The 23,867-nt window shown below is 57.9% G+C and overlaps 2 protein-coding genes across 5 annotated transcripts in view; both read right to left on the reverse strand.

Annotated features, from left to right (window-relative positions):
• Positions 1–20,139, reverse strand: part of LOC310891802 (uncharacterized protein) — a 50,521-nt gene extending 30,382 nt beyond the window's left edge. The window contains exons 1-10 of the mRNA XM_083854025.1: positions 20,071–20,139; positions 19,699–19,764; positions 19,190–19,261; positions 18,819–18,890; positions 18,358–18,459; positions 17,242–17,349; positions 16,509–16,610; positions 16,041–16,148; positions 4,853–4,954; positions 3,737–3,844 (exon numbers count right to left, since the gene is read on the reverse strand). Coding sequence (XP_083710151.1) covers positions 3,737–3,844; positions 4,853–4,954; positions 16,041–16,148; positions 16,509–16,610; positions 17,242–17,349; positions 18,358–18,459; positions 18,819–18,890; positions 19,190–19,261; positions 19,699–19,714 — 790 coding nt within the window. The 5' untranslated portion in view covers positions 19,715–19,764; positions 20,071–20,139. The remainder of the gene's footprint in view (positions 1–3,736; positions 3,845–4,852; positions 4,955–16,040; positions 16,149–16,508; positions 16,611–17,241; positions 17,350–18,357; positions 18,460–18,818; positions 18,891–19,189; positions 19,262–19,698; positions 19,765–20,070) is intronic.
• Positions 7,290–12,425, reverse strand: LOC310891804 (snRNA-activating protein complex subunit 2-like). Of its 4 annotated transcripts, XR_014577726.1 has the most exons (8): positions 12,059–12,285; positions 11,069–11,188; positions 10,904–10,969; positions 10,044–10,214; positions 9,173–9,469; positions 8,466–8,807; positions 7,733–7,837; positions 7,290–7,660 (listed from the first exon to the last, which is right to left on the reverse strand). XR_014577726.1 is itself a non-coding variant. In XM_083854027.1 (5 exons), the coding sequence occupies exons 1-5, from the start codon at positions 12,408–12,410 to the stop codon at positions 7,560–7,562; spliced, it is 1,197 nt and encodes a 398-aa protein (XP_083710153.1). In that variant the 5' UTR covers positions 12,411–12,425; the 3' UTR covers positions 7,290–7,559. The 4 variants fall into 4 exon arrangements, 3 of the variants coding, with proteins under 3 accessions (XP_083710153.1, XP_083710155.1, XP_083710154.1); XM_083854027.1 differs by lacking the exons at positions 10,044–10,214; positions 10,904–10,969; positions 11,069–11,188 and having other exon boundaries at positions 12,059–12,425; XM_083854029.1 differs by lacking the exons at positions 7,290–7,660; positions 7,733–7,837; positions 8,466–8,807; positions 9,173–9,469 and adding an exon at positions 9,512–9,676.
• Positions 20,140–23,867: the final 3,728 nt, after the last annotated feature.

Genomic DNA, 23,867 nt, shown 5'->3' on the forward strand with positions numbered 1-23,867 from the left:
AGCGCTGTGCAGGGTCGCTGCCGCGCTCACAGCCCTTCTGTCTGCTCCTGCTGTGCTGCTCCCCAGCTCCCTTCCCCTGCGTTCCCTGCATGGTGGGCACAGTCTGGCTGACCCCCAGCACCGAGGACCCTCAGGCTTACTTGTCGATCAGTCACAAAGTCCTGCTGTGGGTTCCTGGGTGTCGCTGTACATAAGACCCGGACTGCTGTGCTGTATTACACAATATTTATTGGAAGTGTGGCCAAGGCTGCACCCCGGGGGGGGCTGCCCCAGCCCTTGGAAGAGGGTGGAGGGGGCCGTGGAGGTGATGTCTGTGCCCACGAGGACTGGTGGGTACTGGGCCGGTCGTGCACCTTCCACTGATCCGCTGCCGGGCTTGGGGGCCGTGGAGGCCGGGCTGGTGGCAGGCGGGCCGCTCTTCCAGGCACTGATGGTGGCTGCTGGCGTCGGGCCTGGCTCTCAGGCGTACCACGGTGGTCAGGCCGCCTGTACGGGCTCACGGAGCGGCTGCGGGTGTCAGTCTGGGCTGCCTGGGCTGCGGCGAGGCGCCTGCGGAGACAGGAACTTGCTGAGGCCGTGCTGCGGCTGCGGTGCCAGGCGGGTGCGAGGCAGCAGGGTGCAGGCACCCGGCTGTGCGTGAGCTGTGGGCACACAGTGCTCTGTGCAGAAAACAGGGTGCCCTGTGCCCTCGGCTGGGACTCTGCTCCCCTCCACATCCTGCCCCAGCTTGTCTCCTCCCCAGCGCCTCGCCAGCCATCCTGACCTGCCTGCTCTGCACGTGCTGTCCCAGCAAGAAGACCTGGCCCCCGCAGAGACAGGGGTCCACAGCCGGGCTCAGCACGACCGGGTCCCAACAGCCACCGGCTGCCCTTTTTCAGAGCGCCTTGCAAGGACCAGTACTCAGCTCCCTGCCCGGCCCTGGCCCTGGCCCAACAAGGTGACGGCCTCGGCTCCCTGTTCGGGGAGGTGCTGCCCATCCGCTCTTTGGGATGTGTAATTAAACACACAAGCTCTGTGTGTGCTGAGGACACGCACGCTGGCAGCGCTCAGGTGCGGCTGTGACACACCGACTGCCCCTCTCCAAGGCAATGCCCGCAGCTGGCAGGGCTCATCCCCATGCTCCCAGTAGCTGGCACACCTTGGCTGAGGCGGACACCTGCAATTCAGGGCATCCCAGAACAGGGTGCCTTGTGCTGGGGGGGAACTGGCACTGCTGCGCTTCTCTCTCCGATGGCACCCTCTCTCAGCTCCTGCATTTCTCTTCCTGACCTCGCTTTGCCTACGGCTGTCCCTGGCTCTGCTCTTGCTGCGGAAGGGCCAAGCTTCGCTAAGACCAGCAACAGAAAAATGGGCTCCAGAACAGAATGCCCAGGAATTAGAGGCCACCTAAAGCACTGGACAGCAGAAATTTCAGAAGAGTCTGGTCAAAAACTAACTGCTCACTTCACAATACGCTAACGACAACTGCTTCCTGGCTGGCAGCAGCCACATAATAACGTTGACAAAGATACGGTAACGAATTTGGGAGGGGGAGAGGAGGAGAGGGAGCGGGGGAACAACAACTCACTGATTTTTCTGCCTCCAACGCCGGATAAGCACGCACGCAGCACACAACTATCAAAAACAGGAGGGGAGCCGAGAATGCCACAGTGCCTGCTATCCAGGAACTTAGGAAATATTGGCGCTTCGCAGTGTTTGCATTGTTCTCCCCATCCACGCCTGCAAGAACAATTGTGGACATTGCTGTGTCCTGCGCACTACTGGTAATCTCACCGGAGGTCTGACATTGCCAGGAAGTGTTCTGTTTCATTTGGTTAGCATCTTTGAGCAAGTGAAAATCCTCAGGCCGCAATGCTTCCTGAGGTTCAGCAGAAGCTGGGGAATCTGCCAAAGGCACTGCAACTCAAGGCACTCTGGAGCCTCCCTTTTGCCTCTCAGCTTTGTTTTCCCTCCATCCTTTGTTTTCCCTGCCATAATGCTGAGGGCCCAGTGTCTCAGGTTTGCTCCCCCAGCTCTTTGGAGTTCTAAAAGTTCTTAGGCGCTTGCCCACCTTCGCTGCTCGAGGCACACTCGGAGCCTTAGGGACAAAACTGAACAAAATTCGGGAGCCCAGGAGTGCCAGTGAGGCAGTGCCCCATCTGCACTGGGTCAGGGCATCACTCTGGGCCTCAGCTCACAGGAGGGGTCCCGTTTCCCATCGTCTGCTCAGTGGGCTTCTGACGGCCTCGTTCCCCCAAGAGCAAGGTTCCAAAATCCCTGGGAACTGGGTGCGCTGGGAGGTGACCCCTCTCTAGCCACAGCCACAGAGCTTTGTGAGCGTCTCTCCGCTGCACTGCTCTCACATGCTGTCACAGCCCGGGGAAGACAGCCATCCTCAGGGAGCCACTCCTGCCTTCCTCTGCAACACTTGCTGCCTACTGACACTCTTGGGTTTGGCTGCTGACATGAGCTGCAAGAGCGGGTACCAGGGCAAGAACCTGCACACGCATGCTGGTTCTGGTTGGTGACAGCGGATGACCAAGAAACAGCCTTTATCTGGTGGGGCAGTTGCCTGTGTTGCCCCTGTTCGTTTGTCAGAGAGTGGCAGCGTGCGACCGCTTCCTCGCCAAAGCACCTTCTTCGGCACAGTCTCTCTAACCAGCCCTTTAGAAAGAAAGCAGGACAGTGTGACTACAAGGAACTGCTCCTCCTTGAACCATATTCTGGGCACAGCTGCAAGCACACACCAGTTGCTGCTGGCTGGATACCAATGTTTGCACGGAACAGCTCGGACCACTTATGGTAGTGCTGGGCTAGCAGCTGCCCCTGGGACACGGCGTGACCCACAAGCGGCAGCAGAGGCTCTCGGCCTTCTCTGGCGCTCACCAGTGCCTGCCAGGTGTGAAATTGAGTGTCTCCGCTCTGATCCATCCCTTCCTGCTGTGCAGGTTACGGTGTGTCCACACATGGATTTAGAACCTCAGCTTCCCAAGTCTTATGGCGGACAGAGTGAAATATACCCACCAGGTGCTGCCTCCTCTAACTCCTTTATGAGATCCTCTATGATGTCAGGGGATGTTGGGGAAGATTTTCTTATTTCAGCATTGTCCTTTGCTCTTAGAGGACCTGAACAGAAAGTAGGAAGTTAACTTTGGCACCAGTGCAATTTGGAGAACCAGGGCTTAGTTTGTGAAGTCAGTGAAATGACTTCCCACCCCTGGGATACCAGCTGGGCTCCAGCGCAGGAAGCAGCCGAGGGTCTGGCAAAGCCCTCCCTGGGGACACTTCTGCAACCAAAGCCCCGTGAGAAGTTTCTGTCACATCGACACCTACATCAGTAGCTCTATGGCAGTGCCCTGTTTGCACTGGGTCAGGGCATCACTCTGGGCCTCAGCTCACAGGAGGGGTCCCGTTTCCCATCGTCTGCTCAATGGGCTTCTCATGGCCTCGTTCCCCCAAGAGCAAGGTTCCAAAATCCCTGGGAACTGGGTGCGCTGGGAGGTGACCCCTCTCTAACCACAGCCACAGAGCTTTGTGAGCGTCTCTCCGCTGCACTGCTCTCACATGCTGTCACAGCCCGGGGAAGACAGCCATCCTCAGGGAGCCACTCCTGCCTTCCTCTGCAACACTTGCTGCCTACTGACACTCTTGGGTTTGGCTGCTGACATGAGCTGCAAGAGCGGGTACCAGGGCAAGAACCTGCACACGCATGCTGGTTCTGGTTGGTGACAGCGGATGACCAAGAAACAGCCTTTACCTGGTGGGGCAGTTGACTTCACTGGCTCTGTTCTTTTGCCAGGGAGCGGCAGCGTGCGACCGCTTCCTCGCCAAAGCACCTTCTTCGGCACAGTCTCTCTAACCAGCCCTTTAGAAAGAAAGCAGGACAGTGTGACCCTAAGGAACCGCTCCTCCTTTCGAGGACGGTATCTTTGAAAGGTAGTGCTTCTCAAAAGACATCCCTAAAGTTTAGAAGCTACGGCCTGGGCTTCTGGGGGAGGTACTCACTACTCCAAACAACATGTCATTCACAAAGAAAAATCTAAGTGTTCGACCCCTGGCAGTCTACCAGCACAGACAGCAAAATCTGGCCTGCTGCGAGACCAGGAGATTGCAGGAGATCTTCTTGTTCACATCGCACATAGTGCATTTTTGGCACACTGCAAGATGTTGCTCAATTCGTGCCTTCAAAGAGGACAGAAAAAAGCTGCATCCAGTTCAGAGGCAGGAACAGCCCTTCTGAGAAGCATGTCCATCCCATCATGCTGACTCCATCCCATGGGAAGGGCAAGAGTCACACACATCAGGCTGAGCCGCAAGCTCTTGAACCATGTTGTGGGCACAGTCGTGGGCATCAGGGAAGAGCCCACAGTCCCCAAACAAGAGGAGAAGCACAGCCAAGTCATTTGAAACCCAACTAGAATTGGACAGCTAAATCAGCTGAAACTGAGGTAAGCGCCAAGGGTGCTTTTCCCCTGCAGTGACATGTGTCTCCCGGCAAATGAGACAGCAAGGACTGCTTGGGCTGTGCCTCCTGCCTTGAACTCGCCCAGCTGCAAGCAGCGCTGTGCGGGAGCTGAACACAAGTTCAGCAGAAGCCCTTTGCTGCTGGCTGGATACCAATGTTTGCACGGAACAGCTCGGACCACTTATGGTAGTGCTGGGCTAGCAGCTGCCCCTGGGACACGGCGTGACCCACAAGCGGCAGCAGAGGCTCTCGGCCTTCTCTGGCGCTCACCAGTGCCTGCCAGGTGTGAAATTGAGTGTCTCCGCTCTGATCCATCCCTTCCTGCTGTGCAGGTTACGGTGTGTCCACACATGGATTTAGAACCTCAGCTTCCCAAGTCTTATGGCGGACAGAGTGAAATATACCCACCAGGTGCTGCCTCCTCTAACTCCTTTATGAGATCCTCTATGATGTCAGGGGATGTTGGGGAAGATTTTCTTATTTCAGCATTGTCCTTTGCTCTTAGAGGACCTGAACAGAAAGTAGGAAGTTAACTTTGGCACCAGTGCAATTTGGAGAAGCAGGGCTTAGTTTGTGAAGTCAGTGAAATGACTTCCCACCCCTGGGATACCAGCTGGGCTCCAGCGCAGGAAGCAGCCGAGGGTCTGGCAAAGCCCTCCCTGGGGACACTTCTGCAACCAAAGCCCCGTGAGAAGTTTCTGTCACATCGACACCTACATCAGTAGCTCTATGGCAGTGCCCTGTTTGCACTGGGTCAGGGCATCACTCTGGGCCTCAGCTCACAGGAGGGGTCCCGTTTCCCATCGTCTGCTCAGTGGGCTTCTGACGGCCTCGTTCCCCCAAGAGCAAGGTTCCAAAATCCCTGGGAACTGGGTGCGCTGGGAGGTGACCCCTCTCTAGCCACAGCCACAGAGCTTTGTGAGCGTCTCTCCGCTGCACTGCTCTCACATGCTGTCACAGCCCGGGGAAGACAGCCATCCTCAGGGAGCCACTCCTGCCTTCCTCTGCAACACTTGCTGCCTACTGACACTCTTGGGTTTGGCTGCTGACATGAGCTGCAAGAGCGGGTACCAGGGCAAGAACCTGCACACGCATGCTGGTTCTGGTTGGTGACAGCGGATGACCAAGAAACAGCCTTTACCTGGTGGGGCAGTTGACTTCACTGGCTCTGTTCTTTTGCCAGGGAGCGGCAGCGTGCGACCGCTTCCTCGCCAAAGCACCTCCTTCGGCACAGTCTCTCTAACCAGCTCTTTAGAAAGAAAGCAGGACAGTGTGACTACAAGGAACTGCTCCTCCTTGAACCATATTCTGGGCACAGCTGCAAGCACACACCAGTTGCTGCTGGCTGGATACCAATGTTTGCACGGAACAGCTCGGACCACTTATGGTAGTGCTGGGCTAGCAGCTGCCCCTGGGACACGGCGTGACCCACAAGCGGCAGCAGAGGCTCTCGGCCTTCTCTGAGGCTCACCAGTGCCTGCCAGGTGTGAAATTGAGTGTCTCCGCTCTGATCCATCCCTTCCTGCTGTGCAGGTTACGGTGTGTCCACACATGGATTTAGAACCTCACCTTCCCACAAGCCCTGCCCACCCACCTGCTCCCGGTGGTCGCCATGGCGCAGCCTGGGCACCCCGGGCACACAGGGCCACCAGCAGGAGGAAGAGGACGCAGGCAGGGGCCGTGGCTCCCCACACTCGCACCATGCTTCCACCACCGCCGCTGCAGCTGCAGCTACTGCTGCTGTCAGGACCGGTGCGGAGCAGTGCCTGTGGGCTGGCCCAGCGTCACAATGGGGTGTCGGGATGTCACGGCCCAGCACTGCATCACCGAGAGGTATTGTGACCTCGCAGCCCTCCCGGTGTCACGGAGCAGCGTTGGGACCTCATGGCCCGGCAGCACGCTCCCTCCCCTCTATCGATTCTTTCTCATCCACTGCTGGCTGCCGGGGGCTGAGGGCATGGCAGAAAGAGGCTGGAGGGGAAGGAAGGCTGCGAGGTGGAGATAAGGCCGCGGAGGACAGGAGAGAGCGGTTCCGCTATCCTCATATCTCACAGCCTCATACTGCCCCAAAGTCGCTCTGTATCCCATCGGCAGGGTCGCCATCTCCTTCCTGCCCCCATATCCCTCCCCAGCAGCCTGCCGTATCCCCAAAGCCCCCTGTCCTTAGTGCCATCCATAGCCAGATTTCCCAGCGCGCCCCCATCAGCTCAGGTTCCCGTATTGATCACGCAGCTTCCCCACATCCCTGCATTCCCCTCATATCCAGTGCTGGTGGCATGCCATATCCCATAGCCCTGCACATGCCCCAAATATCCACCACTCACTCCTTAACGTCCCACCCCAATATCCCCCCAGTTCCCTGTACGCCACCCCCAGGGGCTCAAATGCCACCTCCACATTTTCACACGTTCCCAGTCTCTGCATTTCCAGCATCCTCCTGTTGCAGCCCCACAGCTCCCACGTATATGGGCTATGGGACATTCCCCTCCAAAAGCCCAAACACCAGAGCCCCCAGCCACCCACCCCACCTGCAGCGGCTCTCCCACCCCTCCCTGGATGCCCTAACATCCCTAACACACCGGGACAACCAGGCGAGGTGACAGCGGTGGCCATCCAGTTAATGACCCGCACAAGGGCTTGTTCTGATTTGGGGGCTCTCCTTCCACCTTTTTTCTTCTCCTTCACCTCTCCAACCTGCTCTTCCCACCGTCGTGCCCTCCTCGATGCTCCTGGCATCCCTTTTCTTCCCCATCCCTCTCTCACTCTGTCTCAGCCTCTGTCCATGCTTTCATTTTTCACTCACACTGTTTGTCTCTCCATTTCATTTCTCACCCTTTCTCACTCCTTTCTTTTTCCTCACAATTTCCATTTTTATTTCTGGTCTTTCTTCATTTTCTCTTTCACAATCACCCTTCCCGACAACGTCCATGTCTCCTCCCTCCCCTCTACCACGTGAAACGACCCCTTTCTACTTCTTTCATCCTCCCAGGAACCGTTTCTTGCTTTGTTTTCCCACAGGTGAGCACCTGTTTGGCTGCACACCAGTCTTTTGGGATGCGTCTTCAGCAGGGAGCGGTCTTTAGGGGGTGGAATCGCCCACAGCATCTTCCTCTCATTAGTGTTCCTCATACTTATTCTCCTCCTGAAGGGTGTGTGGGGATCTGGCGTGCAGCTGGGAGATCCCGGCAGGGCTGGCTCCAGACAGGAACGAGGCGTCTGCGGGAAGGAGCGAGGTGGGTGGTGGGGAGCCCAAAGGTGGGGCGATTCCCCCCTCAGCTCAGGGTGTACCTTTGGTTCTCCCCCGGGCCCAGAAGAAGAGGAGGATGAGGCTGTTGATGGTGAGGAAGCAGCCGCCCACAACCAGGAGCCGTAGAAGAAGGAAGCAGCTCTTCCCTGCAAGAGGGTGGGACAGGTTAGGAGATGTAGACACAGTTCATGCGTGCTGACGGAGGGAAGGCTGTGAGCATCGTTCCGCCACCATCTCTCTTTCCCTTTCCCCACCCCTCCGTCTCCAGGCATTCTGCTCAGGTCCTGAGTGCTGAACACCCAAAGACTTTCCCCGCTTGCTTGGCTCTGCAGGAGGCACTGAGAAATTTGGGAACGATGGCTCGGGAGGCCAAGGAGAGGCTGCTGAGCCATAAAGGTGGGCAGAGGGATGCTCGATACTTGTTTGGGGTGGTTGGGGTGATGGAAGGGCTGAGAGGGAGGGAGAGGTGGGTGCAAGACTGGGTGGGCTGAGTCATGGACAGAAGGATGGTGATCGGATAGATAGAGCAGCTGCCCGGTGCAAAAATCAGCTAGTTTGGAGAGGAACGTACAGGGACTGGAATGGAATCGTTTCAGGAAAAAATGGAGAGAGGGAGGGACAGACGGATGGACAGATGGAGAGAGGGATGGTTTAATGGGCTGGTTACTGGATGGATGGATGGGTGGGTGGATGGATGGATGGATGGGTGGGTGGATGGGTTGGTGGTGGATGGACTGACAGATTGTTAGGTGGGTGGATGGATGGCCAGCTCACCTTTCTTTTGGGCATTTATACTGATAGACACGGCTTGGCTTGTGAAGGACGGGATCCACCTCTCAGGCTTTTTTTCCTCATACTTGCAGGTAAAGTTTCCACTCTGTTGGGGACCAGCACGTGGGAGCTGGAGGACCATGGAAGTCCTTAAATTGCCCCCGTGATCTGCTGCATTGTCCTCAGAGCCTTCTGTCGTAGGGAGGACCTCTTGGCCATCCCTGTAGAAGTGAAACCTCCGTACAGTGGCGTCTCCAGGGGCCTTACAGATGATGCTCAGGAGATCTCCTGCCATCACCTCTCCCAGCGGGGACTCCACCATCAGCAGGGGCTGGGGAAGGTGGTCTGAGAAAAGGGGAGGAATAAATGGAGACGTAGCAATAAGGACAGCACAAACGGATCTCCAGTTGTTTGCCTTCCCACTGCATGCAGCAAAGCTTGGGATTGTAGGCTTCCTGCCACGACATGAGAAGAGCGCCAGTGGCAGCCACCTTCCAGACCATGCTGGTCCCAGAAAGATAAATCCTCCACCCAGAAATCCTACTGATTTTGGCGATGGGCTGGGTTAAACCACAAAGCCCACCAATCCTGATTTCCAGGTGAGTTGTCACATTGCGGGGCGATAGCTGACACCCACGTTTGGGCATCTGAATAGTTCTCAGAGAGGAGGGAGAAAGCAGAGAGAAAGATAAAGAAATCACACAGCTCACCTCCAATCTTGATCACCAGTTTTTCGCTGGTTGGGGATATGAGCTGCTTCCGACCTTGCTTGAGGGAATAGCTGCAGAAATGCGGCCCCCTGTGTTGCATTCGGGAGAGGACGAACTCAAACGTGTAGTTATTCGTCGAGCTAAATCCTGAAACTGCCCAGCCAGCCTCGCCAAAAATTTGGTACGTCAGCTTCCCAGTGATGCTGGGGGGAGTGGTGCACACCAGCGTGACAGCGTCTCCAAAGAAATATTCCTTCTGTCCCTGCAGCACCCAGAGGGTCGGGGCAGGGACTGCGGCTGGGGGATAGAGAGGGAGACAGGCAGGGGGGACGGAGGTGAGGTGCAAGGAGCAGAGGCAGAAGGGACTAACTCCACGCAAAGAAAAGAAACTGGCTTTCATTTCAAGGAATACAATAAAGCACAGAGGGGACCTCGTAAAGCAGAAATGTCTCTGGGCTATGGCTCATTTTATCTCCTTGGGATTCAGCACAAGGTTGCGTCCCGCTGCGGGAAATGATGAAAGAAAGGAGACTGCAAAAACCCTTTCCACACCCTGGGCAGCTTTGCCATGCCGGCAGAAATGTCCTTAATGTGCTTTCAAGCAATTTTATTTTTTTTTGCTGCAACTTGGTAATTTATGAAAATAGGAAATGGGGAAGGGAGGTTGAAAAGGCTAAGGGTGAAGGGTAAAACCCGTCGCTGATGCTCCTCCACAGCAGCCACTGGGAAAACACGTTTGGTCTCCACCTCCCTACCTGCCCCCAGCTGCAAACCCTACAAAAATACCATTGACCCACACCCAAAATAGGAGGAGCAGGTGTGGGAAGGAGAGGGCCGGGAAGGGGTTGGGTCTCAAGGGGTTTCCACTCACCACCAGTGTGTTGACACGAGGCAGGACCTCAACAAAGTGAGATAACGAAAAATCCCCAGCACCCAATTTCACCACTGGGTTGTTATGGGGAGGGGGAATGAGGCTGAGGGTCTCCCAGACAGTCACACCTGTGGGACCCCAAATCCAGCCGTGCCCCCAGCAGCTCAGCCCCTGTTTAAGGAGACCCCAGAGGAGTTACCTTCCTCGGAGACCATCTGGCGATGTTAAGGCCCCCCCCCCCCCCCAGATTACTAAGACTCCCCCTCCCCAAGCCATTAAGGACCCTCCCTTTTAACCCCATTTTATCCCCCAATTTAACCCCCCCCACTTTACCCCCACCCCCCCATTTTACCCCCGGTCCCCCCCCCCCAATTTACCCCCAGCCCCCCCCATTTTAACCCCCCTTTAACCCCAACCCCCCAAATTTTCCCCCAACCCCCCCAATTTACTCCCCCTTTACCCCCAACCCCCCCCATTTTACCCCCAGCCCCCCATTTTACCCCCCCCACTTTATCCCCAACCCCCCCCCACTTTACCCTCACCCCCCTTTTCCCACCCCCCCCAATTTGGGCTCCCCCATTTAACCCCCCCCCCTCATTTTACGCCCAACCCCCCCACTTTACCCCACCCCCCCATTTTACCCCCGGTCCCCCCCCCCAATTTACCCCCAGCCCCCATTTAACCCCCCCCATTTTACCCTCACCCCCCCTAATTTGAAACCCCCAACTTACCCCTGAACCCCCCCAACTTACCCCTGAACCCCCCCAATTTACCCCCGACCTCCCCCAATCTACCCCCACCCCCCCATTTACCCCCACCCCCCCCACTTTTACCCCCCCCCCATTTTTTACCCCCCCCACCTGCGAAAACGCCGCCGCTGCCTCCTCCACGCCCTCCGCCAGCGTCTGTGCCAGCTCCAGCCACACCTGGAGGGGGGGGGAGGCGAAAACCCACAAATATGACCCCCCCGTGTCCCCTCCCCACCCAAAAAATCGTGTCCCCCCCCCGGGGCGGGGGGTCCTCACCTCGATGGGGGCCGGGCGCTGGGCGCGGCGGCGCCGCTGCTCCTCCAGGCAGGCGCGGTGCTGGGTGCCCACGGCCTCGCGCGCCGCCCGGCCCCGCAGCCGCGACACCAGGCCGAGGATCTTTGCCGGGGGGGGGGGGGCACAGGAATTAGGGACCCCCCCTCAAATACCCCATAGCCCCCCCCCAAAAATATCCCGTAGTTCCAGCCCCCGGGAGCTGCCACCCACCCCGACCCCGTAGGACCCACTGATATGCCCCCCCCCCCATTGCCACCCCAAAACCCCCCGTTGCCCCCCCCCGTGTACCCCCAGCCCCCCCCCGTGCACCCCCCCCATCCCCATGTACCCCCCCATTTCCCCCCGGTGCACCCCCAGACCCCCCCCCCATCCCATTGTACCCCCCCATTGCCCCCCCCATGTACCTTGGGGTACGCAGGGACCCGGGACCCCCCCGGGGACCCCCCCCAAGCCCCCTCCCCGAGGAATTGGGGACCCAGGACCCCTTCCAACCCCCCCCCAAGGACCCCCCCGTGTTATTAAGGACCACCCCCCCCCCCCCACGGGCATATTAAGGGACCCCCCCCCAAGCCATTAAGGACCCTCCCCGGGACCCCTCCCAACACCCCCCCCCCCCCAATAAATTAAGGACCCCCTCCGGGCATATTAAGGACCCCCCCCCCAAAGCCATTAAGGACCCTCCCTGAGACCCCCCCAAGCATATTAAGGACCCCCCCCGGGCATTAAGCCCCCCTGCCCCCCCCGGGATATTAAGGACCCCCCCCGGGCCATTAAGCCCCCCCCCGGGATATTAAGGAACCCCTGGGATATTAAGGCCCCCCCCATGGATTTTAAGCCCCCCCCCCCCGGGCCTTTAAGGACCCCCCGGGCCTTTAAGCCCCCCCCATGGACTTTAAGCCCCCCCGGGATATTAAGGACCCCCCCCGGGCCATTAAGCCCCCCCCGGGCCATTAAGCCCCCCCCCGGGCCCACCTCGGCCTCGCTCCGCCGGGGGAGGCTCTCCCGCAGCGGCCGGGCCTGGAGCTCCGGGAGGCCGAGGGCGGCCTGGGCCCGCAGCGCCGCCAGCAGCGATCGCTTCTCCCGCAGCGACCAGGCCGCGGCCCGGGGCCTCCCCGCCGGGGCCTCGGCGAAGCGGGCCGGGACCAGGCGGGGCCGGGGGGGAGGCTTCATGGCGCGGGGAGATGGCGTCAGGGCGACGAAACGGGGTGGAAACGGGGGGAGCTGGGAGGGAACGGCCCGCCGGGGGGTGCTGGGAGATGTGGTTCGGGGGGGGAGGAGAAAGGGACAGCAGGTCTACCCAAAGGCTGCTGCTGGGAGGCTTCATTAGGGGCGTAATTAGGGTTAGGGTCGGGGTTGTTAGGAGAGAGAAGGCGCAGGGTCCCGTTGCGTGTGGGGCTGTGTAAAGGCTCCCAAAGGGAGGTCAGGTCTACCCAAAGGCTTGGGTTGGGAGGCTTAATTAGGGGCGTAATTAGGGTTACATTTAGGGTAGTTTGGAGAAAGAGAAGGCGCAGAGTCCTGTTGTGTGGGGTTGCATAAAGGCTCCCCAGGGGAGTTCAGGTGTACCCAAAGGCTTCGGAATGGGGGCACTTTTTGATGGGAGAATCGGGGGACTGCTCCACGGCACTCGTCTCTCCCTTCCACTCAAGAGCGCCTTGCAGACGGCTGCTGGGCACCTGCAGTGGCACCGTGCTGGTACAAAAGTAAGCGTGTGTGGAGCATGCTGCGATCTACCTCTTCCTTAGTGACCTGCAGCGACTGGAGGGGGCTGAGGCAATGAAGCTCCGTGCTGTTCCCTCGGGCCCCCAGAGAGAAGAGATCAGCGCCTGCCCCTCCACTCCCCTCCTCAGGAAGCTGAGGGCCGCCGTGAGGCCTCCCCTCAGTCGCCTCTTTCTACCTCTAGTCTTAATAGCTGTTGTTCCACTCAGGATGGTAGTGCAGCAAAAAGAAGTATATTACACACTGTTTGCATGATGTAAAGAAATAAATAAAAAACACCACAATCTGGTAAAAACTGAGCTGAGCCTGTCCTTTAAAAAGGGGAGAATATGCTACGGAAAGGAAGAGCTGTCTTTGTAATTGCTCAGCCACTCAATCTTGCTATCGTCACCAGTGAAAAGCCGTTCTCCCCGTGTGCTGTGCCCTCGTGAAACCCCCCTCCCCAGAGCAGAGCATCCAGCTGTGGGGCCCAGCACAAGGGAGACTTGGGCAATGAGCTGGGATTTTTCTCTTGTACCCCTTGAGGAGAGCTGAGCCGTGGGAGCGTTGGCATGGGGCGCCCTGGCCAAAATCGGCCATCCGTGCAGGGTCAGGACCTGAGGAGGGCTGGCTGTGGGGAGCCTGGCCTCGGCCCAGGATCAGGAAGGGCCCGCGCTTGTGTGTGGCTGCGGCACTGCCAGTTTGAGCAGGGGGTTCTCGGGTGAGCGCTGTGCAGGGTCGCTGCCGCGCTCACAGCCCTTCTGTCTGCTCCTGCTGTGCTGCTCCCCAGCTCCCTTCCCCTGCGTTCCCTGCATGGTGGGCACAGTCTGGCTGACCCCCAGCACCGAGGACCCTCAGGGTTACTTGTCGATCAGTCACAAAGTCCTGCTGTGGGTTCCTGGGTGTCGCTGTACATAAGACCCGGACTGCTGTGCTGTATTATTCAATGTTTATTGGAAGTGTGGCCAAGGCTGCACCCCGGGGGGGCCTGCCCCAGCCCTTGGAAGAGGGTGGAGGGGGCCGTGGAGGTGATGTCTGTGTCCACGAGGACTGGGGGCTGCTGGGCCGGTCGTGCACCTTCCACTGATCCGCTGCCGGGCTTGGGGGCCGTGGAGGCCGGGCTGGTGGCAGGCGGGCCGCTCTTCCAGGCACTGATGGTGGCTGCTGGCGTCGGGCCTGGCTCTCAGGCGTACCACGGTGGTCAGGCTGCCTGTAGGGGCTCACGGAGCGGCTGCGGGTGTCAGTCTGGGCTGCCTGGGCTGCGGCGAGGCGCCTGCGGAGACAGGAACTTGCTGAGGCCGTGCTGCGGCTGCGGTGCCAGGCGGGTGCGAGGCAGCAGGGTGCAGGCACCCGGCTGTGCGTGAGCTGTGGGCACACAGTGCTCTGTGCAGAAAACAGGGTGCCCTGTGCCCTCGGCTGGGACTCTGCTCCCCTCCACATCCTGCCCCAGCTTGTCTCCTCCCCAGCGCCTCGCCAGCCATCCTGACCTGCCTGCTCTGCACGTGCTGTCCCAGCAAGAAGACCTGGCCCCCGCAGAGACAGGGGTCCACAGCCGGGCTCAGCACGACCGGGTCCCAACAGCCACCGGCTGCCCTTTTTCAGAGCGCCTTGCAAGGACCAGTACTCAGCTCCCTGCCCGGCCCTGGCCCTGGCCCAACAAGGTGACGGCCTCGGCTCCCTGTTCGGGGAGGTGCTGCCCATCCGCTCTTTGGGATGTGTAATTAAACACACAAGCTCTGTGTGTGCTGAGGACACGCACGCTGGCAGCGCTCAGGTGCGGCTGTGACACACCGACTGCCCCTCTCCAAGGCAATGCCCGCAGCTGGCAGGGCTCATCCCCATGCTCCCAGTAGCTGGCACACCTTGGCTGAGGCGGACACCTGCAATTCAGGGCATCCCAGAACAGGGTGCCTTGTGCTGGGGGGGAACTGGCACTGCTGCGCTTCTCTCTCCGATGGCACCCTCTCTCAGCTCCTGCATTTCTCTTCCTGACCTCGCTTTGCCTACGGCTGTCCCTGGCTCTGCTCTTGCTGCGGAAGGGCCAAGCTTCGCTAAGACCAGCAACAGAAAAATGGGCTCCAGAACAGAATGCCCAGGAATTAGAGGCCACCTAAAGCACTGGACAGCAGAAATTTCAGAAGAGTCTGGTCAAAAACTAACTGCTCACTTCACAATACGCTAACGACAACTGCTTCCTGGCTGGCAGCAGCCACATAATAATGTTGACAAAGATACGGTAACGAATTTGGGAGGGGGAGAGGAGGAGAGGGAGCGGGGGAACAACAACTCACTGGTTTTTATGCCTCCAACGCCGGATAAGCACGCACGCAGCACACAACTATCAAAAACAGGAGGGGAGCCGAGAATGCCACAGTGCCTGCTATCCAGGAACTTAGGAAATATTGGCGCTTCGCAGTGTTTGCATTGTTCTCCCCATCCACGCCTGCAAGAACAATTGTGGACATTGCTGTGTCCTGCGCACTACTGGTAATCTCACCGGAGGTCTGACATTGCCAGGAAGTGTTCTGTTTCATTTGGTTAGCATCTTTGAGCAAGTGAAAATCCTCAGGCCGCAATGCTTCCTGAGGTTCAGCAGAAGCTGGGGAATCTGCCAAAGGCACTGCAACTCAAGGCACTCTGGAGCCTCCCTTTTGCCTCTCAGCTTTGTTTTCCCTCCATCCTTTGTTTCCCCTGCCATAATGCTGAGGGCCCAGTGTCTCAGGTTTGCTCCCCCAGCTCTTTGGAGTTCTAAAAGGTCTTAGGCGCTTGCCCACCTTCGCTGCTCGAGGCACACTCGGAGCCTTAGGGACAAAACTGAACAAAATTCGGGAGCCCAGGAGTGCCAGTGAGGCAGTGCCCCATCTGCACTGGGTCAGGGCATCACTCTGGGCCTCAGCTCACAGGAGGGGTCCCGTTTCCCATCGTCTGCTCAGTGGGCTTCTGACGGCCTCGTTCCCCCAAGAGCAAGGTTCCAAAATCCCTGGGAACTGGGTGCGCTGGGAGGTGACCCCTCTCTAGCCACAGCCACAGAGCTTTGTGAGCGTCTCTCCGCTGCACTGCTCTCACATGCTGTCACAGCCCGGGGAAGACAGCCATCCTCAGGGAGCCACTCCTGCCTTCCTCTGCAACACTTGCTGCCTACTGACACTCTTGGGTTTGGCTGCTGACATGAGCTGCAAGAGCGGGTACCAGGGCAAGAACCTGCACACGCATGCTGGTTCTGGTTGGTGACAGCGGATGACCAAGAAACAGCCTTTACCTGGTGGGGCAGTTGCCTGTGTTGCCCCTGTAATTTTGCCAGGGAGCAGCAGCGTGCGACCGCTTCCTCGCCAAAGCACCTCCTTCGGCACAGTCTCTCTAACCAGCTCTTTAGAAAGAAAGCAGGACAGTATGACTACAAGGAACTGCTCCTCCTTGAACCATATTCTGGGCACAGCTGCAAGCACACACCAGTTGCTGCTGGCTGGATACCAATGTTTGCACGGAACAGCTCGGACCACTTATGGTAGTGTTGGGCTAGCAGCTGCCCCTGGGACACGGCGTGACCCACAAGCGGCAGCAGAGGCTCTCGGCCTTCTCTGAGGCTCACCAGTGCCTGCCAGGTGTGAAATTGAGTGTCTCCGCTCTGATCCATCCCTTCCTGCTGTGCAGGTTACGGTGTGTCCACACATGGATTTAGAACCTCAGCTTCCCAAGTCTTATGGCGGACAGAGTGAAATATACCCACCAGGTGCTGCCTCGTCTAACTCCTTTATGATCTCCTCTATGATGTCAGGGGATGTTGGGGAAGATTTTCTTATTTCAGCATTGTCCTTTGCTCTTAGAGGACCTGAAGAGAAAGTAGGAAGTTAACTTTGGCACCAGTGCAATTTGGAGAACCAGGGCTTAGTTTGTGAAGTCAGTGAAATGACTTCCCACCCCTGGGATACCAGCTGGGCTCCAGCGCAGGAAGCAGCCGAGGGTCTGGCAAAGCCCTCCCTGGGGACACTTCTGCAACCAAAGCCCCGTGAGAAGTTTCTGTCACATCGACACCTACATCAGTAGCTCTATGGCAGTGCCCTGTTTGCACTGAGTCAGGGCATCACTCTGGGCCTCAGCTCACAGGAGGGGTCCCGTTTCCCATCGTCTGCTCAATGGGCTTCTCATGGCCTCGTTCCCCCAAGAGCAAGGTTCCAAAATCCCTGGGAACTGGGTGCGCTGGGAGGTGACCCCTCTCTAGCCACAGCCACAGAGCTTTGTGAGCGTCTCTCCGCTGCACTGCTCTCACATGCTGTCACAGCCCGGGGAAGACAGCCATCCTCAGGGAGCCACTCCTGCCTTCCTCTGCAACACTTGCTGCCTACTGACACTCTTGGGTTTGGCTGCTGACATGAGCTGCAAGAGCGGGTACCAGGGCAAGAACCTGCACACGCATGCTGGTTCTGGTTGGTGACAGCGGATGACCAAGAAACAGCCTTTACCTGGTGGGGCAGTTGACTTCACTGGCTCTGTTCTTTTGCCAGGGAGCGGCAGCGTGCGACCGCTTCCTCGCCAAAGCACCTTCTTCGGCACAGTCTCTCTAACCAGCCCTTTAGAAAGAAAGCAGGACAGTGTGACCCTAAGGAACCGCTCCTCCTTTCGAGGACGGTATCTTTGAAAGGTAGTGCTTCTCAAAAGACATCCCTAAAGTTTAGAAGCTACGGCCTGGGCTTCTGGGGGAGGTACTCACTACTCCAAACAACATGTCATTCACAAAGAAAAATCTAAGTGTTCGACTCCTGGCAGTCTACCAGCACAGACAGCAAAATCTGGCCTGCTGCGAGACCAGGAGATTGCAGGAGATCTTCTTGTTCACATCGCACATAGTGCATTTTTGGCACACTGCAAGATGTTGCTCAATTTGTGCCTTCAAAGAGGACAGAAAAAAGCTGCATCCAGTTCAGAGGCAGGAACAGCCCTTCTGAGAAGCATGTCCATCCCATCATGCTGACTCCATCCCATGGGAAGGGCAAGAGTCACACACATCAGGCTGAGCCGCAAGCTCTTGAACCATGTTGTGGGCACAGTCGTGGGCATCAGGGAAGAGCCCACAGTCCCCAAACAAGAGGAGAAGCACAGCCAAGTCATTTGAAACCCAACTAGAATTGGACAGCTAAATCAGCTGAAACTGAGGTAAGCGCCAAGGGTGCTTTTCCCCTGCAGTGACATGTGTCTCCCGGCAAATGAGACAGCAAGGACTGCTTGGGCTGTGCCTCCTGCCTTGAACTCGCCCAGCTGCAAGCAGCGCTGTGCGGGAGCTGAACACAAGTTCAGCAGAAGCCCTTTGCTGCTGGCTGGATACCAATGTTTGCACGGAACAGCTCGGACCACTTATGGTAGTGCTGGGCTAGCAGCTGCCCCTGGGACACGGCGTGACCCACAAGCGGCAGCAGAGGCTCTCGGCCTTCTCTGGCGCTCACCAGTGCCTGCCAGGTGTGAAATTGAGTGTCTCCGCTCTGATCCATCCCTTCCTGCTGTGCAGGTTACGGTGTGTCCACACATGGATTTAGAACCTCAGCTTCCCAAGTCTTATGGCGGACAGAGTGAAATATACCCACCACGTGCTGCCTCGTCTAACTCCTTTATGAGATCCTCTATGATGTCAGGGGATGTTGGGGAAGATTTTCTTATTTCAGCATTGTCCTTTGCTCTTAGAGGACCTGAACAGAAAGTAGGAAGTTAACTTTGGCACCAGTGCAATTTGGAGGACCAGGGCTTAGTTTGTGAAGTCAGTGAAATGACTTCCCACCCCTGGGATACCAGCTGGGCTCCAGCGCAGGAAGCAGCCGAGGATCTGGCAAAGCCCTCCCTGGGGACACTTCTGCAACCAAAGCCCCGTGAGAAGTTTCTGTCCCAGCGCCATCTACATCAATAGCTCAGTAGGAGAGCATACCAGGGCTCGTGCCTTGACAGGGCACACACACGTGCCGGTCTATACCCTCCCACCTGCAGAGATGCCTGGCTGACGTTTGGGCTTTGAGCTGGCAGCTCTCAAAGGAAGTCAAAAGCCACAACTTACCCAGGCCATCTCCCAGAGCTTCAGTCCTGGAACCCATCTGGGAGCCTGGATCACCTTCGCCTTCGGTCCCATCTGTAAACACAAGTGGAGTCCCTCCTGTGAACTACGCCAACATACTCCTTCTGACCAGAGTGACAGAGAATGCGGTTCAAAGAGGGGACTGCTCCACGGCACTCGTCTCTCCCTGCCACTCCAGAGCATCTTGCAAACAGTTGCTGGGTGCCTGCAGTGGCACCGTGCTGGTACAAACTAAGCGTGCGTGGAGCTGCCCGGAGAAGGGCCCTCCCCGTGCCCACCCCAGGTCTCAACTCAAGCGCAAGGTGCCTGCTGGCTCTGCAGCACCTAGATGCTCCTGCCTTCCGCTGACTTACCTGGCAGATTAACCTGAGGCTCGTGGTCCACATCAGGCTGAGGTGTCGAGTAGCCAGAGCCTACGAGAACTGCTGCAATCAAGCACAGAAGAGAAACATTCCCCGTGCATGGTGTGATCTACCTCTTCCTTAGTGACCTGCAGCGACTGGAGGGGGCTCAGGCAAGGATGTGGGACCCAGACACGAGCCAGGATTTCCAAAGCCGCAAAGGGGCCTGCTGAGCTGGAGGCTCCCTCTTGGCCTCTTCCCAAATCCTCTCTCCAGGCTGTGCGCAACACCCCGCAGGGACCACGCCGCCAAAGATGTGGCCCCTCAGGTGTTTCTTACGGGAAGATCTCTGCTGGACACAAAGGAAGACCCCACTGCAGGGGGAGCGTGCAGACCCCGGGAAAAATGATCATCCATGTTTGTCATGGAGAAGCCCCCTGGCCAGTGAGCAGCTGAACCCTTGCTGAGCTAGCTCAACAAACCCTTAACAAACAGCAAGGAAATGAACACGGACAACTTACCACCTGTGGGACCCATACTGGCAGGCTCAGGAGCAGGATTCCATGGAGGCACTTGACCAGTACTGCCTGTGGGCACAAGTGGGATCAGACACAGGTAAGGGGAGCTTCCATTGCCTCTTGGGGCCTGCCTCTTCCTCAGTGACCGGGAGGCACTGGCTGGGGCTCAGGTAATGACATGGCCCAAACAGGAAGAAAAGCCTGGGTTCTTCCCTCTCTGTGGAGAGGGGCAGGGGTGGCATCTCTCCAAGTGAAGAAATATTCAGGGCTCATTTGTGCAAGCCCCCTCACGGCACAAACGCGCTTGGAAGACCCCGAATAAACTATTACAGCCCATTAGCCATCTTCCTTCAAGGAAGCACACTCGCAACGTACCTCGGGGATCCTCCTGAGGCTCCAAACCATGATCCAGCTGAGAAGCTGGATATGGAGAAGCAACACCGTCATCATCTAAAATCAAGCAGAGATGAGAGACGTTGCCATGGCATGCTGTGCTCTCCCTCTTCCCCAGCACCCTGCAGTGACTGAGGGGGCTGAGGCAATGTCACGGGACAAAGATGCAGGTGGAAATTTCCCAAGAGGGGCCAGCGGCCTCAGCCCCACAGGGGCTCAGACCCGGGCTTCTCGGCCCCAGCGCCGCTCCCGGCCCCCCCGGCAGGAAACAACCCCGCAGCAGCCACGGCCCCACCGTGCCACCCTGCGGGGCTTCTGCCTCCTGCCTGCCCCCTGCCCGCGGTGCCCGCCCGGCCCTGCTGCCATCCCGTCCCCGTCCCCTCCATCCATACGCGTGCCGCGCAGCACCATGCCGCCCAGGGTTTGGTGTTGGCCCCGGCCCTGCCCACCCACCTGCTCCCGGTGGTCGCCATGGCGCAGCCTGGGCACCCCGGGCACACAGGGCCACCAGCAGGAGGAAGAGGACGCAGGCAGGGGCCGTGGCTCCCCACACTCGCACCATGCTTCCACCACCGCCGCTGCAGCTGCAGCTACTGCTGCTGTCAGGACCGGTGCGGAGCAGTGCCTGTGGGCTGGCCCAGCGTCACAATGGGGTGTCGGGATGTCACGGCCCAGCACTGCATCACCGAGAGGTATTGTGACCTCGCAGCCCTCCCGGTGTCACGGAGCAGCGTTGGGACCTCATGGCCCGGCAGCACGCTCCCTCCCCTCTATCGATTCTTTCTCATCCACTGCTGGCTGCCGGGGGCTGAGGGCATGGCAGAAAGAGGCTGGAGGGGAAGGAAGGCTGCGAGGTGGAGATAAGGCCGCGGAGGACAGGAGAGAGCGGTTCCGCTATCCTCATATCTCACAGCCTCATACTGCCCCAAAGTCGCTCTGTATCCCATCGGCAGGGTCGCCATCTCCTTCCTGCCCCCATATCCCTCCCCAGCAGCCTGCCGTATCCCCAAAGCCCCCTGTCCTTAGTGCCATCCATAGCCAGATTTCCCAGCGCGCCCCCATCAGCTCAGGTTCCCGTATTGATCACGCAGCTTCCCCACATCCCTGCATTCCCCTCATATCCAGTGCTGGTGGCATGCCATATCCCATAGCCCCGCACATGCCCCAAATATCCACCACTCACTCCTTAACGTCCCACCCCAATATCCCCCCAGTTCCCTGTACGCCACCCCCAGGGGCTCAAATGCCACCTCCACATTTTCACACGTTCCCAGTCTCTGCATTTCCAGCATCCTCCTGTTGCAGCCCCACAGCTCCCACGTATATGGGCTATGGGACATTCCCCTCCAAAAGCCCAAACACCAGAGCCCCCAGCCACCCACCCCACCTGCAGCGGCTCTCCCACCCCTCCCTGGATGCCCTAACATCCCTAACACACCGGGACAACCAGGCGAGGTGACAGCGGTGGCCATCCAGTTAATGACCCGCACAAGGGCTTGTTCTGATTTGGGGGCTCTCCTTCCACCTTTTTTCTTCTCCTTCACCTCTCCAACCTGCTCTTCCCACCGTCGTGCCCTCCTCGATGCTTCTGGCATCCCTTTTCTTCCCCATCCCTCTCTCACTCTGTCTCAGCCTCTGTCCATGCTTTCATTTTTCACTCACACTGTTTGTCTCTCCATTTCATTTCTCACCCTTTCTCACTCCTTTCTTTTTCCTCACAATTTCCATTTTTATTTCTGGTCTTTCTTCATTTTCTCTTTCACAATCACCCTTCCCGACAACGTCCATGTCTCCTCCCTCCCCTCTACCACGTGAAACGACCCCTTTCTACTTCTTTCATCCTCCCAGGAACCGTTTCTTGCTTTGTTTTCCCACAGGTGAGCACCTGTTTGGCTGCACACCAGTCTTTTGGGATGCGTCTTCAGCAGGGAGCGGTCTTTAGGGGGTGGAATCGCCCACAGCATCTTCCTCTCATTAGTGTTCCTCATACTTATTCTCCTCCTGAAGGGTGTGTGGGGATCTGGCGTGCAGCTGGGAGATCCCGGCAGGGCTGGCTCCAGACAGGAACGAGGCGTCTGCGGGAAGGAGCGAGGTGGGTGGTGGGGAGCCCAAAGGTGGGGCGATTCCCCCCTCAGCTCAGGGTGTACCTTTGGTTCTCCCCCGGGCCCAGAAGAAGAGGAGGATGAGGCTGTTGATGGTGAGGAAGCAGCCGCCCACAACCAGGAGCCGTAGAAGAAGGAAGCAGCTCTTCCCTGCAAGAGGGTGGGACAGGTTAGGAGATGTAGACACAGTTCATGCGTGCTGACGGAGGGAAGGCTGTGAGCATCGTTCCGCCACCATCTCTCTTTCCCTTTCCCCACCCCTCCGTCTCCAGGCATTCTGCTCAGGTCCTGAGTGCTGAACACCCAAAGACTTTCCCCGCTTGCTTGGCTCTGCAGGAGGCACTGAGAAATTTGGGAACAATGGCTCGGGAGGCCAAGGAGAGGCTGCTGAGCCATAAAGGTGGACAGAGGGATGCTCGATACTTGTTTGGGGTGGTTGGGGTGGTGGAAGGGCTGAGAGGGAGGGAGAGGTGGGTGCAAGACTGGGTGGGCTGAGTCATGGACAGAAGGATGGTGATCGGATAGATAGAGCAGCTGCCCGGTGCAAAAATCAGCTAGTTTGGAGAGGAACGTACAGGGACTGGAATGGAATCGTTTCAGGAAAAAATGGAGAGAGGGAGGGACAGACGGATGGACAGATGGAGAGAGGGATGGTTTAATGGGCTGGTTACTGGATGGATGGATGGGTGGATGGATGGATGGGTTGGTGGTGGATGGACTGACAGATTGTTAGGTGGGTGGATGGATGGCCAGCTCACCTTTCTTTTGGGCATTTATACTGATAGACACGGCTTGGCTTGTGAAGGACGGGATCCACCTCTCAGGCTTTTTTTCCTCATACTTGCAGGTAAAGTTTCCACTCTGTTGGGGACCAGCACGTGGGAGCTGGAGGACCATGGAAGTCCTTAAATTGCCCCCGTGATCTGCTGCATTGTCCTCAGAGCCTTCTGTCGTAGGGAGGACCTCTTGGCCATCCCTGTAGAAGTGAAACCTCCGTACAGTGGCGTCTCCAGGGGCCTTACAGATGATGCTCAGGAGATCTCCTGCCATCACCTCTCCCAGCGGGGACTCCACCATCAGCAGGGGCTGGGGAAGGTGGTCTGAGAAAAGGGGAGGAATAAATGGAGACGTAGCAATAAGGACAGCACAAACGGATCTCCAGTTGTTTGCCTTCCCACTGCATGCAGCAAAGCTTGGGATTGTAGGCTTCCTGCCACGACATGAGAAGAGCGCCAGTGGCAGCCACCTTCCAGACCATGCTGGTCCCAGAAAGATAAATCCTCCACCCAGAAATCCTACTGATTTTGGCGATGGGCTGGGTTAAACCACAAAGCCCACCAATCCTGATTTCCAGGTGAGTTGTCACATTGCGGGGCGATAGCTGACACCCACGTTTGGGCATCTGAATAGTTCTCAGAGAGGAGGGAGAAAGCAGAGAGAAAGATAAAGAAATCACACAGCTCACCTCCAATCTTGATCACCAGTTTTTCGCTGGTTGGGGATATGAGCTGCTTCCGACCTTGCTTGAGGGAATAGCTGCAGAAATACGGCCCCCTGTGTTGCATTCGGGAGAGGACGAACTCAAACGTGTAGTTATTCGTCGAGCTAAATCCTGAAACTGCCCAGCCAGCCTCGCCAAAAATTTGGTACGTCAGCTTCCCAGTGATGCTGGGGGGA

Source organism: Anser anser (genome assembly GCF_964211835.1).
Source record: "Anser anser genome assembly, contig: HAP1_SCAFFOLD_100, whole genome shotgun sequence".
NCBI classification, from domain to species: Eukaryota; Metazoa; Chordata; class Aves; order Anseriformes; family Anatidae; genus Anser; species Anser anser.

Coding starts and splice junctions, on each gene's coding strand:
- LOC310891804 (XM_083854027.1), bottom strand. CDS start 12,410: ATGAAGCCTCCCAGCAGCAGCCTTTGGGTAGACCTGCTGTCCCTTTCT. Junction 8,808..9,172: donor ACTGGTGATCAAGATTGGAG/GTGAGCTGTGTG, acceptor CCCTTTTCTCAG/ACCACCTTCCCCAGCCCCTG. Junction 7,661..7,732: donor GGCCCGGGGGAGAACCAAAG/GTACACCCTGAG, acceptor TCCTTCCCGCAG/ACGCCTCGTTCCTGTCTGGA.